This window comes from Durio zibethinus, chromosome 18, assembly GCF_047325235.1.
Source record: "Durio zibethinus cultivar Kanyao isolate XHJ-2024 chromosome 18, ASM4732523v1, whole genome shotgun sequence".
Taxonomy (NCBI): domain Eukaryota; kingdom Viridiplantae; phylum Streptophyta; class Magnoliopsida; order Malvales; family Malvaceae; genus Durio; species Durio zibethinus.
In genome coordinates this window covers 16,118,947-16,134,709 of record NC_143179.1, presented here as the reverse complement: position 1 = coordinate 16,134,709, position 15,763 = coordinate 16,118,947, and the positions used below count along the sequence as shown (strand labels likewise).

The following is a 15,763-nucleotide window of genomic DNA, read 5'->3' as shown; positions in this document are numbered from 1 at the left end:
ATCGTGGTGTTTTTTTCTTTTTTTTTTCACCAAACTAAAATTTGGATTGCTTGATTTAACAAAATCAAAGTTGAAATTTTCATTTTGCATGAATCAATTTGAATTGATAACATTAACATTTGGAAAAAGTTTTTAACAGTATTGGCCAACGTAAATGGATCTAACAAGAAGAAAATAATTTTGTCCAACATTATTGGACGGGATCAGATATGAAGAGTCCATCAAATAATTTCTTTTCTTAATTTATTAAATATTTATCATTTAATTTAAGGATGTGAGTTACCAATTTATGGTAAGTCAACTTATAAATACAATGATTAAAATGAAACTAATGAAATTTTTTGTAAGAAAAAAAAAGTCATAGTTTGAAAATAGAATAAAAAATTATAAATATTAAAATTTAAATATAAGATTAAGCATTATTTTTTATAAAATAATTACATAAATCAAATAAATTAATTCTCATGTTAATGAATTTTTTGCCGAATAGAAGAGACAAATGCTATAAACAAAAGTGTAAGATCTACTTAACAGTTCCACATTCATTTTTCTATCAATTATTCGTATTTTTAAGAAGAGAGTGAACTCCATGTGATAATTTTTATTCTTTTGGGGAAATTGTTAAAATTTAAAAAAAAATTATAAATACAACTAATGACTAAGAGATATCAATTTTTAATTTTTGAAAATTGTATTATTTACGCAAATTATTATAATTTTTGTTTTTGAGACAATTTAACACAAGTAAATTAATGAATAAGACATATTGAGTTTTTCACAAATCTTTGATTAAAAAGAAACTTTTGAATTTTGATTGAAGATGAAATCAACAAAGTAATTAGTTCCTAAACAAAAATGTTAGTTAATCCGAGCGAGTCTTGGGGAATCATTTGGTTAAAAACAAAGGCAAAATTAGAGTTTCCCCTTCAACTGGCTCCTTTTAAGCAATTATATCCATCTATTTCACCCCCAACAACATCCATCCACAAAACTCAAAAACATTGTGAGAGAAATTATTAATACAAGAGAAATGGAAGATGAAATTAGCCATGGAGGGAGCCCCGAGAGCCCATGTGTAAAAAGTAATGGCAGCAGCAACAACAAGGAACAAGATCGTTTTCTCCCTATTGCAAACGTTGGAAGAATTATGAAAAAGGTGATTCCAAGCAATGGGAAAATCTCCAAAGATGCAAAAGAAACTGTTCAGGAATGTGTGTCTGAGTTCATTAGCTTTGTCACTGGGGAAGCCTCAGACAAATGCCAAAGAGAAAAGAGAAAGACCATCAATGGCGATGACATCATTTGGGCAATCACTACATTAGGATTTGAGGAATATGTAGGACCCTTGAAACTGTATCTAACCAAATATAGAGAGATTGAAGGCGAGAAGCTTAATGTTCCAAAGCAGCAAAGATCCGAGCAAAAGCAGCAGCAGCAGCAGCAGCAGCAACAATCACAACATGAACAAAATATACCTTACAATACCAATATTGTGTATTCTTCAGCAAACTTATTGTCTCATCACCCCTCTTTTGTGCCTTCTGATCAACCATTTTCCTTGCCTTTCTCACCCAATTCCATTCAAAAGCAATTACAGCAACAAGACCAAATTGATTCAGTGGGGCATTGGTAAGAACAACTGGAAATTATTTTACAATATTTCCTTTTTTTTCTTTTACAAAATTATTTCATTGCAATTAATATACACACTTGAATATATAATATTGTAATGTTATGTAATATTAGTAACATTATACATTTTTGAATAATTTAATTAGGCATTCTCTTGAAATGATTTGAGTAATTATATGTACCAAAAGCAAATTAAGTATGTGATGATTACATATTTTCATGTGTCCTAATGATACATGTGTATATAAACTTACAAGAAAATTAAAGAATCTATTAATATAAGCAAATCTAAATTAACAGAACATTTGATTCAATGATAAGTGCTTGTATATATGCACATCTTACTACTTGGTGTTATATAATATATACTTATCTATCTTATATAAATATATAAAAATCAAAATTGTTGGTAAAAAAAAAATCCAATGTGTATAGTCTATTATTTTGACACGTAAATAATCTTAAATAATCATCATGTGTCTTATATTTAATTAGTTTTATTTTATTTCATATAAAATTTAAAATATTTTAATGCATTGATTATTTTTATTTTCTTTCAAAATTTCTTTTAACTTTTACATATGTATGTAATGTAAGAGTTGACTACTTAATCAATTATTTGATATAATCATGTTTGATTAAATATGATATCCAACCGAATAATTGATGTAGCCTTTCTATAAATATAGAAAAGAAATATATTTAATTAATTTTTTATTATTAAGTTAATGAAATAAATTATTTCACTCTAAATTTTCAATTGGATATTATTTGACCATCATATACTCACAGTATTTATTATTTCAATATTTACTTTCATCATTTTAAAATTATTTTATTTATTAACCTACAACAAATTTTTTTGTATATATAACTCCAAATTTTCACTAATTTTATATCCTTTTATGATTGCTCAATTTTCATTTTAGTTTTCACTTTAAATCATTCCTTGATCTCTATCACTCAAAGGTTTTCTTATGTTGCTCAACTCTCAAATTACATTTATTGAAAAAAATGCAACTTTCCAATTTTTTAAATTATAGGCTGTAAGACTCCATCTTTTAAGCTATGCATATAGTTTTAATATCTTGATTTTAAAATGATTATTAAATGATCAAATTAATTAAAATTAAATTTGATATGTCAAATCAAATGAATTTTATTTATCATTATTACACTAATTTTCAAAATCTTTCTCTTCATTTCTTCCTAATACATTAAACATACATTATGTTTGAATATTCTAATTGTCAAGCATAAATTACTCTTAATTTGATTCTTAATTTTATTTTAATCAGTTAATCATTCCAAAGTTATAAATCATTCCATAATTAGTTTCAAGACCTATCCTATATAAGTGAGTTTTTTGAGATGCTTAAGAAATAAATTACACCATTAAAAAAATTTCAAGAAATGATACTCTTTTTGCCATGGAGTAAAGGTAGCTTAGATTTTTTTTTTCCCTTTATGATGCTGTATATAGATGAATTAGACACACAAAAGTTAATAAAGTCAACTACTATTAAAGTTTTTATCACTTTATATTTGTTTTCGTATTATTTTGATTACTATTTCTTATGTGTTAAGATCTTTCATATATATACTTCAATATAATCATATAATTATTTATTTAAAAAATATTTTGAGAAGAGATTCTTTTAAGTTTGGAATATACATTTTGCATTAAAATTTAAATATGTTATGCGTTATGATATTATATTTTGGTAAATATGAGATTTGAATTGTTTGGTTTGATATTTTTGTAATTGGTTATTGAATTGGGTATCACCCAATCTTTCTCGAAAATCAATTGTTCTAAAATGACGCATTTTCTTTCTAATTACTATTTTTATTTTTTGTTCAACTATTAATTATTATTCTTGAAATTTAAAATATATTTAGAGTTATTTTAAGAATTTAGGTGTATAGATCATAGTTGTTAATTTCATTTCAGTATCAATTATACTGGCTAGTACTTTATACCAAAATATGGTACAGCTAAGAATAATTTTTTGTACCAAATTTGATATCGGGTAATACGGTTGTTTTCGTCAGTTTCAACTTATTTCGATGAATTTCAGTGGAATAGCATGTTTTAACCAGTACATAAATGTGAAATATATTTTGTAATTTTTAACTTATATTTTGTTATTTAATTGTTTTTAACATAATAAAAATAAAATTAATTGATAAAATAATCCTTAAAAGTTGAGCTTCTTTATTTTTTATTTTAACTTTTTTTATACTTTATTTTTTCAAACCAAAGTTTATAATTTTATAATTTATTTTTTCAAACCAAAATTTATAAATTTTTCAGTTTTTTTTTTTCAAGAAAACAATTATACTACTTTTATAAAATTTAACAATCATAAAACTTTGATTAAATTTTTTTCATCTCTTTGTTTTTATCTATATTTATATGAAAAAAATACTTATTTAAATATCATATGATCAAATTAAGTGTTTAAAAATATCATGAAAAATTTATGATATTATTTCTTATGTTTTTAAACTTATTTATTTGATTTGAATATATCGCATATTTATTTTGTGACTTATTAATAATATTATAATGTATAAGTTCATTCATATTTTATAAATATATTTGTATTAAATCAAAAAATTTGAAATAATATACTGCAATAACTGGTACTTATATATCATATTTTTTAAAAAATTAAAATATTATCCAGTACGATATTAACAACCTTGGTATAGATGGTAAAAGTTACTATTTTTATAACTTTTTTATGCATAATATGTTTGCTTGCATCTTTACTTCTAACAAAATGATATTAGACTGTGTTGCATAAATCTACTGAATATGTAATATGTTGATTGCTTTCACTTATGTTAGGTTCGTTTTTGTTGACAATTTTATAATGGTTTGTTTAAATTCAAGTTTGTGACCTCTTTTTGGAAGGCATATTGCTATTGATTAAATTATCTTTGCAATATAAGAGTTACTAATGTATTCTTCAATAAAAAGGTTTTTGGTTAAATGGTTAAGGAAAATTTTATATAAATGAATGATCTGAAATACAAATTTAAGGAATATATGTTGTGAGGATTAACAAATAGTTTCTCAAAATTTACTTGATGATTAATAATCTTAATTTGTTTGATGAGTAATAACCAATTAATTTATGAACCAAATTAATAATCTTAATCTATATATCATAGGTTTAAGTTTTATAAAATACCATTATATATATTTACTATTCATATTATTAAAATTATATTTTTAACAACAAAAATATCATCAAAATATAGCTTTTTATAAAAAGTGTTTTTAAATAAAATATGTTAATTTTTTATAAATAATAATATATATAACAAAAAATAATAAATTGCTCAATCCATGCATAGTATGAATTTAAAACTAGTATATATATATATATATATATATATATATATATATATATATATATATATGAAGCGTGGATATATATAAGATGAATATCAATAATTAGTTAGTACTATATTTCTATTATGAGTTTTGGAATTGATATTTGTTAGATAAATAAAAAAATATATATATTTGGAATTGATTTTGCATGCAAGAAGCATAAAATAACTTACAATTGGAAAGTTAGCTACAACATACTTATTTAATTAGTTGAGAAGACAAATTCAAAATTTAAGAATTAACAAAAAAAAATTAAGTTGATTAATGATTACAATTAAAGTGGGATAAAAATAATCATAATTTTGAAGAAAAATAATTTTCTTAAACCCTACATTTTTGCTCTTCCTTATATATATGACAAAATTAATTCATTAATTTAATTTTTTTGAAAGGCATTCCTTAGTTTAATTTTAAACATTGCAATATTTACCAATAAATTAATCTCCCACAAATGATTCATCTTACCTTTAGTTTATCTAATAAAATTGTCGCATCAATAAGGACAAAAAGAGTAGGGTCAAATTGCATTACACTCTTCGGTATAAATCTATATACTACTTTGCCCCTTCATCGAGTAAATTTAAAATTTTAAAAAAGGTTTTCTTCAAAAAAAAAAAAATTTAAAAACGGTTATGAACAAATATTTACTAATATCAATTAAAAACTATGGATCAAACGTTTATGTGGTATAATTCTAGAATATTAGGAATGTTTTTAAAAGTATATATTTTTTTATTTCAAAAATATACTTTTATTTTGTAAAATAAAATATTCCGCAAGTGCCATACAACACTACATGTGATACACATAATTCAAATTCATATTTCACGCCTGAATTATCGCTCAAACGAACGAGAAAGGACTAGAGTCCAAAACATTAAAACTTTATGAATACAGATATTAATAAATGACTTGAAAATATAAACATCAAAATAGCATACACCTCAATGTTTAAAATTACGAATATTATTTACACTACGAAATTCGAATATTATTTACTTTATGAAAATTACAAGAAATTTTTAAACTGCACAATTAGAAATTAGTAAAGTAACACATATCCATTAAAATATATTAAAAAATTTTAATATTTGATATATTACCAGTAAAATTTTTTTAATTTTAAAAGCCATATTGAAAGATTAATACATATTTAAATTTTAACTTGTAAATATATCCTAAGAGAATGTGCTACCTTACTAATCCCACTTATGGAATCTAAAAACTCCAATGAATGAAATAATTTTTCTTGAAAAATAAAAAAAAAAAAAACTAATTAAAAAATGTAATATAAATCAATCTCTTAATTTTATTTGTAAAATTTAAAAATACCACTGACAGTGCTCGTCGAGTTATTGTGGGTTATGGATCGATGTGCATAAATACTACCACTTGTACACAATGCACATATAAGTGATGCTATGATTGTGCATGGTGGTAGGCTTTATGCTAAATGCATCAATCTATCGATCCGCTATTCTCTTCAATCTGCCTTATGTGGTCATTGTATCTGAGAATGCAATCTATGGAAATCGATGGAAACTAAATGTGTTATCATCCCTCAAATGTCTTGTATCTTTAGAAGCTACAAGTCGAACCTTAATCATGCCTTGCATCTCAAGTGTGCCACCGAAATCTCTGTAACTGTATTGATACAATGGTGTTCAATTGAGCTCTCGAATGTAGAACGTTTTGAGCGTGGACTCTTAACCCTTGTTATCAAATAATTTCTTATATCTTTTTACATTTTTATAATGATAAATAAAATAGAATGAAATCAAAGTTCAAATTTTCGTCAAATAATAAATTAACATGTGAAAAGCTTATCAAGATGGATGAGGAAATATATTTTTATAAGAAATTATTTGATAAATACATACTATTCATCTACCTCTAAATAATGTTAGAAGCGAAGACATTGTTTCCAAAAACAAAAAGTAAAAAAATTTCTTAATTTCAACAAATTTGAAAATATTTTTTTAGCTTTTCTGTTTTTTGAAAAAAAAAAAAAACATATTACCAAAACTGCTTCTTTTTTTTTTTCTTTAAGAAATTGAAAGCGAAAAAAAGAGAACAACAACAATAATTACAAAGGACACCTAAATTTTGAACTAAATATTCATACACTCACCAGAAGCACCTTAATGACTATTAAGTTATAGCTCACTATACCTATCAAACTATCCATATTATACTACACGTAGATATTGAAACGAAATAGTTAAAATCCAGACAATACCATGTGTCAAAACTAAACCTGACAATTAATCTATTCATATCTGTTTATTTCATGTTTAACACGTATAGAATACAAAAATTACCGTTTCATAATTGATATCAACTCGCCATACTCAAAACACATTGTTGTGTTTGCCAAACCCAAATAGGATATATATATATATATATATATATATATAAGCAATTTTGTATTAATCTGACTTGAATGATCATTTCTATCAGAAATGATAAGCGGGTAATCATTAACAAACAACTATGTATCTATTTAAAGTGTTCATTGCACATTTCAGAGTAGATGCAGAACCAACTAGTCAAATCATAAACCCTTTAAACATGAGAAACCCAAACCATATGACCATTTGTATGTTGCCATAAATCAAAATTAACTGTCAGTTTTGGAATCATAAGGACTGTATAATCTACAATGTCTCCTTCTAACAAAAACATGGTAATGATCCATGGGAAAAATGGAGTCAAGTAAACCCACCTTGATATTGATTATAAACCAACATATGAGGCAGGTGGCTGGGATCGCTATCATTAAAACCGTTCACGAGACAGCTGAAACTTATGGCTATTTCAAGTTTTGGATATAACCTGCATATTGAAATCCATTTGTTCATTGATTCAAAAAAATAAATAAATAAAACTAAAAAAATTCCTTTGCTTTTGTTAAAAAGCATACTGCAAGGTTGGCACCATGGGAAAGGGAGAGAAATGATTAAAACTCATTATTACAGGCATAACAAAACCTAGTAACTGTCATTAGATGCTTAAAGATCATACTGATTCAATTTGACATTGGTTTGTAGAGAAATATAGCTAACAGGCATTAAAAATCAAGAGAACTAGGAAAAAAAGGCTTAAGGATGAGTCAACTAACCCCTGATATCAATGGCTTAGCATGTTCTTCCCACTCACTGTCCCATCTTGCTGAAGAACCCATTTCCAAAGCACCATTCTTGAGAGATTTCAGATAATCACATTCATCTGGAAAGCCCCTGAAGAGCATCTGCCAGCATTGATAAGGAAAATAGAAAAGCCAAGAAAATTAGAAACCACCATAGCAAGTCTCTAGAAATATATGTTACAAAACAATAATCAACTATTGAATTAGTCATTCTGGTTTTAATTAGAATAAGGTTCAACAGCCAAACATGTGAAAACATGAGATCACCTCCACACAATAGATTCCAATCAAAGAATTTGAGGGTACAGGCATTGTAAATTCGTCAGAGGGACACCAAGGAGAAAATACATTAATATTATTGGTGACGCACCAAAAGGCTGGGAGAAAGACATATGGAGAGAATTTTGAAGGATTTTGCTGACAGAGACAACTTCATATTAGGGGATTCTTTTTTTCTTTCTTTTTTATAGGCAAAGAAATATCTTAATTTCTAAATATGGGGTGAGATTGTAGAAGAGATTGTGCATCATTCATATTTACTAACAAGTACCAACTGACCTCGTTAAGTATACAAAACTTACCAAGAGTTCATCAGCTAGCTCTGATGATGATGAAAAGAGCAGTCCATTTTTCTCAACTTTAACAAGTTCATCGATGCTTCAGATAAGTCAAACCAGTAGCAAATCACAAAAGAGACTTTAGCATTAAAGCACGTCGAATTATTAACCAATGATACCATGAACTGATAAGATAGATGCAACTAGAGTCTACCAGGAGAAGGAAACAGCACATACAGGAAGTCCACAACCGAACATATCCACCACCTACCAGCCAATACAAGTTTCAGTTACGGCCAAAAGGTTTCAGTGAAGTGAGAGAAAGGTTTTGTTGCTTCACATTGTTTTTTGCATAATAAAGCTTTAATAGGAGACCAAGAATGACATACCTTCATGGGAAGGTCTAATCCTGAGGAAGAAGTATGCAGGCAAACACCTAAATCTGCAGAACCTGTAAAATGACGCAAGAATAAGGATATTAAACATGAAGCTAGAAGGAAGAAGAAAACAGAAAATTGATGACAAGTATCATACCAAGAAGCAGTGGATAATCCTCAGCTGACAGCCACATGGTACGAAATGCCACACGTTTGAGGTTTAACCTCTTTATTTTCTCTTCATACTTTTCCTTTTCAGGACCTTTACCTAAATCAATATTGGAAAATTTTAAGAAAAAAGGGACCCACATAAAGATGCTGCTTCTAGGATAAACAGAACCATTACCTGTAATGATGAACAACAACCTTGGATACAAGTATTGCTTTCCACCGGAGATCTCCTTCCAAAGGAACCCTTCATCAGTGGAATCATTTTCATCCAACAGAGCAGCAACTCGCCTATCATACATTACTGCTGCTTCCAATAGAATCCCAAAATCTTCATCTGGAGTCCTGGAAAGAGGTTATTCTCTAGAATGAATCACTTAACAGTTGTATCAATATCTTATTCATACAGAATGAGTATATGTATCCTTCAATAAAAGGGAGAAAATGTTTACATCTGAAATTAAATCATCTCTAAATAGAACGGGAGGTAAACTTCTTCTATTTAGAGTCTAAAGCAACCAAAACAGAGAAATAATCTAAATCAGAAGCTACTATCAGAAGACAATATTGATTTAGCAAACATATTCGAAAAAAGATATCATGTAAAAAGTCAATATTAAGAACAAAACTGGATCAACTTGAGCATTTTCCATATTCCATAGACTAACAACTATCAGCATCTTCTTCTAATTATCACTTTTAATAGGTAAAAGTTTAATAAGGCTCGGGCAATTAAGAGAGACAATAAAGAAGAAAAGAGAGAGTAGAAATATTGGCTCCAAGAAGTACGTGAATAGAACCTTCATAGAGGATGGCCTCACCAGCTTGTACTGCTTACAACAAGAGCAGGCCTGTTTGGCTTGAACAAGATGCTAGTACCAACCTGGGTTGTAAATAATGTTTCGTTTTGGTCATCTCTCCCAATCCCTGCAGTTTCTGCATGATGGTTAAAATCAGCAAACAGCGTTGTTTAACCATGCTGCTCAATCAAAAGTAAAGTTGATTGTTTATTAGACTAACCAGCACTTACACAATCTTGAACACCAAGAGGGTGACAAAGATATCTATTTAATCTACAAAACAACTAAGAAAGAAACACAATTACAAAATAATACTTAGACCAGAAATCTTGATGAGAACTCAACTTAAAAACATAAATCTCACCTTATGCTTCTCCTCAAGCAAAGTTGGACGGAAAAACTCAGGAGGCTGATCATATAAAACTGTGGCTCTATAAATTTAATCATAATAGAGTGCAGTTAGACATTTTCCCATAAAATTTCATAGTGCAAAATTAAAATAAGTAACCAACCATGAGCAAAATCTTACTTAATTCCCCAGTTTTGAGCTAATTCATGCTGCATTGCCCTTGTTACACATAGGGAACCATTTGCCATCTGCCCATAACGCTTCTCAAGCCTAAGCAGATTTAAAAATCACATCCATCCACTGTACAGCTGAAGATAAGTCTTCTTCACAATAACAAAATTAGAAGGCAACTGTGTCTTACCAATGGTATATTGAAACAAATCGACTGCTTCTGCCCAGGGACAAACCAAGTAAGGTATATCCAAAATTATGCCAATCAACGATGAATGCAGACTGTCTCAAAGAACTTGCCCATTTTACAGCCACTAATGTTGGAACGGAAGGAGGATTCTACATAAATGGAGGAAAATTAAGAAATTTTTATGAGGAAAAAAGAGAGTAATATTCCATAAAATTTAAAGAAGGGCAAGATTCCTAGCTAAATGTATCTAATGAAAAAAGGCATCAACAACTTTCCTGTGATAAGGAGAAGAAACAGTTAACAGAAAATATTATACTGATACATTTTTAGAGATATAATAACAAGGTGCTTAAGAAAAGACATGACAACTGTGACCAACCATTACAAAATTTTAACATGAGAACTTGAGACTTTCAGCTTACAGGTCTTAGGTAAGAATCTTTGAGGAAAGCAGTCGCTTTATATGAAATAAGAGAGTTACCTATCATTGCTTAACCCAAATCCCAATGGGATGCCATACATGACAAAAAAATTATGATAGTAAGGTTTCATCATCACTTATCCATATAGGCCTTCTATGATGCGGACATTAGCACGGGTATTTCATGAATAAGTTATAATAATCATCTATGGATAAATCACAATGGTTTTTTTTTTTTAAAGAATATGGATCATGTATAAGAATGTACCACATGATTTTTTTTTTTCAAAAAAGAAATAAAAAAAGCTGACTTTACATATCATTACAAAAGGAGCGGCTACTAGAACTTAGCAATGTAAATGGAGAGCTTATATTTTATCATTGTTAATATGAAAGCTTGAAATTGGAAGCAATGGACAGAAAATTTTGAAGTAATAAGTGTGAGATAAATTCTGTAGTTAATCCCATATGTAAAAAGCATGGCTAGCTTGATAAAGAAGAATCACTAGAAAAACACAACTACAAAGCTTAATCAGAATATAGTACAAACAATGTCCCTTGTTCTTTTAATAAATGATGAGGATGTTATTCAGGCATTCGGAACACCCACCCCATCCAATACTTTTTTCTGGCTTAAATAGGAAAAGAAAAGAAAGGTAACTAAATAATTAGAGAGAAAATAACCCCTACTTCTTTCATCTATTCCTTTATCTATCTATCTATCTATTGAAAAACATTGCTCATAAGCCTGCCATTCCATAATCACTCAAGCTTTAGAAAACTTTTGTCCTCCACCTCTCAAGCAATAAACAAAAGAGTGAATTTGAGGTTAACCTTTAGTTAAAAGTTTTGATACATCATGATAGGATATAAAAAAAACTCTTGAGAGACAGATTCCATACAAAGGATTCAACGTCAAATTCTAGTGAAAAAGCCAAGAAAACATTCAATAGCAGTTAATACTGTTTGTGCCAGACAAGATAGTAAACAGAACTTGGGCTCTCTCTAGCGGAACTTAAAAACTCACCTGCACTATGAAGGCATCAGGAGGAGGAACTTTGATGCAAAGAAACCAAAGAAGCATTATAAACTGAATGATTGGCTTCAGTAAGAGCATTAGTGGATAAAGTATCTTTGGCAAGCTATGAGAGTGTTTTGGCCATTGTATCTGCAAATGAGAAAAAAAAATAAATAATAGACAACAGTCTTGTAATAATACCTTAGCCCAAAAATAGTCCTCCAGGTCATACCATTGTGTGAATATGAATAGATTCATTCTCTAGAACAGCAGAGTGGGGTTCAGAACCTATAAAACATTGAAATTCATCATTCAATTGGCATCTTTATTGTTGACCAAAAACAACTAGTATATTATTAAGATACTCTCTTTAAATTTAGCATTTCTACAGTATAATCTCTCATATTTACTGCATAATGCAAAAATCTGGTACATAGTTTGGGATATATAAACTTCTTTTCTGCTGGTAAATTTTCCTAGCATTATTCTTATTGAAAACTGTTAACCAGTAGAGACATAATCCTCTCGTAATGATTTTGCTAAAATACATATTGCATGGCAGAGAAAAAAAAAAGCATCCAGTTTAACTCATCATTAGGTAGAAACTTATACCTCCATATGCAACAATGTCCACTTCCAAAGATGCCTGCAAATGAATTGAAATCAGAAGAATCGACATCTTATTTATTTTTCCTTTTTTGAATGAGAACTCTGAATGAGCATCTTACAAAAAATAAACAATGGGACTATACAGCTTATGATTCACAAGGTTATAACAAACATACTGTTTCCTTTTTCTTTGTTTTTGGATAGGGTGGAGGAGCTGGACAGAAATAACCAGATAGCATAAAGGAAAATCATATGCTTATATCTATGGTGTTCCCAGGAGTACAGTTGCTAACACTTATCAAAATATTTGACAAGTGATCTAGAATTATTAGATTTGAGAGCAGCAAAAGCATCTCACATATTTCAGAAGAATATTGTCATTACTGCTAAAAGATCTAAGCATTTCGTTGTAACAGTGAACTTTTCATTATACTATGTCAGAATAGGTAGTGTATTGTTGAACTAGTTTCTTGTAATTTTTTTTTTTTTGGCAGCCTGGTTTCTTGTAATTTGATTCATAACATCAAAAACAAAACCCAAATAGTCCTAAACACATATTTGCAAGAACTTCCAGCCTTGAGACGTAACTGCACCTCCTAAACAAGAGGGTTAACATGCTTGATTTTCCCCCTTTTCCTCTCAGTTTTTCTACTTTTCTTAGGACAGGTTAGATAAGCATGTGACTATACGGGACAAGAATCTATAAAAACATCAAGTTTACTACTTTTCCTCTTTTGAAGCAAGGGAAGAGACATGGGGACAGGAAGGGAAAGCAAGCCTATTTGGACATATAAAAATAGCATATCAGTAAGTACTTATTTTGCTGCACCCAAAAATAAATAAATAAATAATAAAGTAATTATTTTCCATGAACTTTTAGAAGTTGTCTAATTTTACAAGAGCTAACCTTACAAAAAATTTTCTTCAAATACAATAACTAAAAGTATGATGGCTTGAAAGTTGTAGAAGACAGTCTTTCCGAGAACCATATTTCTTTCAAATAAGCCTTCTAAAAGCTATGGTAATGGTCCACAAGTATCTACCAAGGAGTAGGCATGTATTGAAGGAAAATTTAAGAACACAAGGCAACCATAGTAGCACAATGATGTCACATAAAGAATGACAGAAAGTCAACAGTGTTTTACAAAAGTACGTAGAGAGTCATAAACAGAAAAAGGCCTGCGCACCTGCAACTACCCTAATTCCCACATCTACCATTTCTGTAAATTATTGTTGAGCCTTGTTCCTATGATGATCAATTAAGTACTTTACAAAACAGTGTAGATGTAGTCTGATGCAGAGTTTGGGGGGTATATGCATCCCATCAAAATCTAATGAACAAGAAGAATTGATACACATGCATATAAGCAACTAAGCATTTGTATAAGCCTCCTTCCAAACAAACCAATTACTTAGGATCCATTGGGTCATTCTTCTTATCACTTGCTTTTAGCTATTTTCTAATTGCTATATGCTTCCTGAAAAGTTACTAATATAAAGTAAAAGCAAAGGGTAGAAAGCAAAATCATAACTGAAATTAATATAAGCCTAAAATGCAACACCAATCCTAACATAATTATTATTCCATATTAACCTAAATTGCTGCACTTTGTTGTCCACAAACAAAAACTTAAAATTTGAACTTTTTTTTTTTTGAGTAATAAAATTTGAACTTCTAATTCTTCAAAGAAATTAATTTGCCTTTGTATCCAAACTCACTTTTTTCTTTTTTGCTTCCGAAGAAAAAGGCAAGTAATAAAAGCAAAAACCAAACCATACCTTATTTCTGTAGATAAGTGCAAGTTGTTCTTCATCATAAGAACTATGACAACAATCTTTCATGCCAATACCCATCATTACATGACATAATAAATTCATACTGCAAGTCAATAAGGATTACAATAAAAGGATTTGGGAATGAAAATTGTGAAATTTGTTTCCTTTGCATTTACTAAACTTCATTTTGCTTAATATAAATGTTTCAACCAACAAAATCAAGCACAAAAAGCCTAAATTTTGGAAGAGAAACAAAACCCATAATAGTTATTCAAAGCGAAATCTAGATAACAAAAGAAAATTGCTGGAAAACCTGACGCGCGAGGGAAAGGGCATGATACTGCATACGAGGACTGCGGCCGAGATCTCCGAGAACCACCACGCATGCTCTTCCCCTCTTCGCCATCTTTTCTTCTTCTCTTTGCCCTAGCAAAACGTCAGTCAGTACATCAATCCAAAAAGTTAGCTAAACTCTCCTAAATTTTCCTAATTTTCGGCTTTTAACTATTAAATTCGAAAGCTAAAAGAGTGCATGATTCAGATTCATTGTTGAAATTTTTTATTAGGGTAGACAACACCAGTCATCTCTGAATTTTGAAGGTTTGAAGACTATAACTAGAAATTAGAGATGGCAATGGCATACCGAACTCAAAGTTAAGAATTTGGTAACGCCCACGATTTTTAATTTGGATCTCGCAAACCAGAGAATCAATCACAATCCAATTTGCAGAAGCCAGCGAGACCCCTAGTTTGAAGAAGAAGTGAAATTATCTTGGAAACACAAAGAAGCGTATAAGACTGCTCGGTGCTTATCTGGAATTATCTCAAATTTTCAAGGCCAAAATCACAAGGTAACATCTTTTTTTTTTTTTTTCTTTTTCTAATTAGACACTGTTGTTAACATGCTTTATTAAAATTTAAAATTTAGTTCAAATATATAAATTTAATTTTCATATTATTTTAATTTAAAAATAATCATTAATTTTTTATCATTAAAAATATTGATGTGATTATTAATTTGATGAATAGAGCTTAATTTTATTGATATGATATTGGTTTTTGCTGATGTGATAATTTTGGTAATTGAAATTATTTGTTAAATTATATAAATAATTCATATATTTACAAAAAAATTAAA

At 28.8% G+C, this 15,763-nt stretch overlaps 2 protein-coding genes across 13 annotated transcripts; one reads left to right on the top strand and one right to left on the bottom strand.

Moving 5' to 3' along the window:
- Window positions 1-926: 926 nt before the first annotated feature.
- Window positions 927-1,777, top strand: LOC111299753 (nuclear transcription factor Y subunit B-7-like). Its single transcript, XM_022895187.2, has one exon. The coding sequence runs from the start codon at window positions 1,031-1,033 to the stop codon at window positions 1,631-1,633; it is 603 nt and encodes a 200-aa protein (XP_022750922.2). The 5' UTR covers window positions 927-1,030; the 3' UTR covers window positions 1,634-1,777.
- Window positions 1,778-7,521: 5,744 nt separating this feature from the next.
- LOC111299750 (UDP-Glycosyltransferase superfamily protein) lies at window positions 7,522-15,476 on the bottom strand. 12 transcript variants are annotated; one of them, XM_089747721.1, is made up of 17 exons: window positions 15,204-15,476; window positions 14,939-15,051; window positions 12,853-12,886; window positions 12,473-12,528; window positions 12,250-12,390; window positions 10,802-10,950; window positions 10,621-10,710; window positions 10,456-10,522; window positions 10,312-10,375; window positions 10,113-10,218; window positions 9,470-9,636; window positions 9,281-9,391; window positions 9,136-9,197; window positions 8,961-9,013; window positions 8,771-8,846; window positions 8,163-8,291; window positions 7,522-7,876 (listed from the first exon to the last, which is right to left on the bottom strand). In XM_089747721.1, the coding sequence occupies exons 1-17, from the start codon at window positions 15,208-15,210 to the stop codon at window positions 7,859-7,861; spliced, it is 1,443 nt and encodes a 480-aa protein (XP_089603847.1). In that variant the 5' UTR covers window positions 15,211-15,476; the 3' UTR covers window positions 7,522-7,858. The 12 variants fall into 12 exon arrangements, 11 of the variants coding, with proteins under 11 accessions (XP_089603847.1, XP_022750915.2, XP_022750918.2 ...); XM_022895180.2 differs by having other exon boundaries at window positions 10,113-10,227; window positions 15,269-15,476; XM_022895183.2 differs by having other exon boundaries at window positions 10,175-10,218; window positions 10,322-10,375; window positions 15,269-15,476.
- Between the last annotated feature and the right edge of the window lie 287 nt (window positions 15,477-15,763).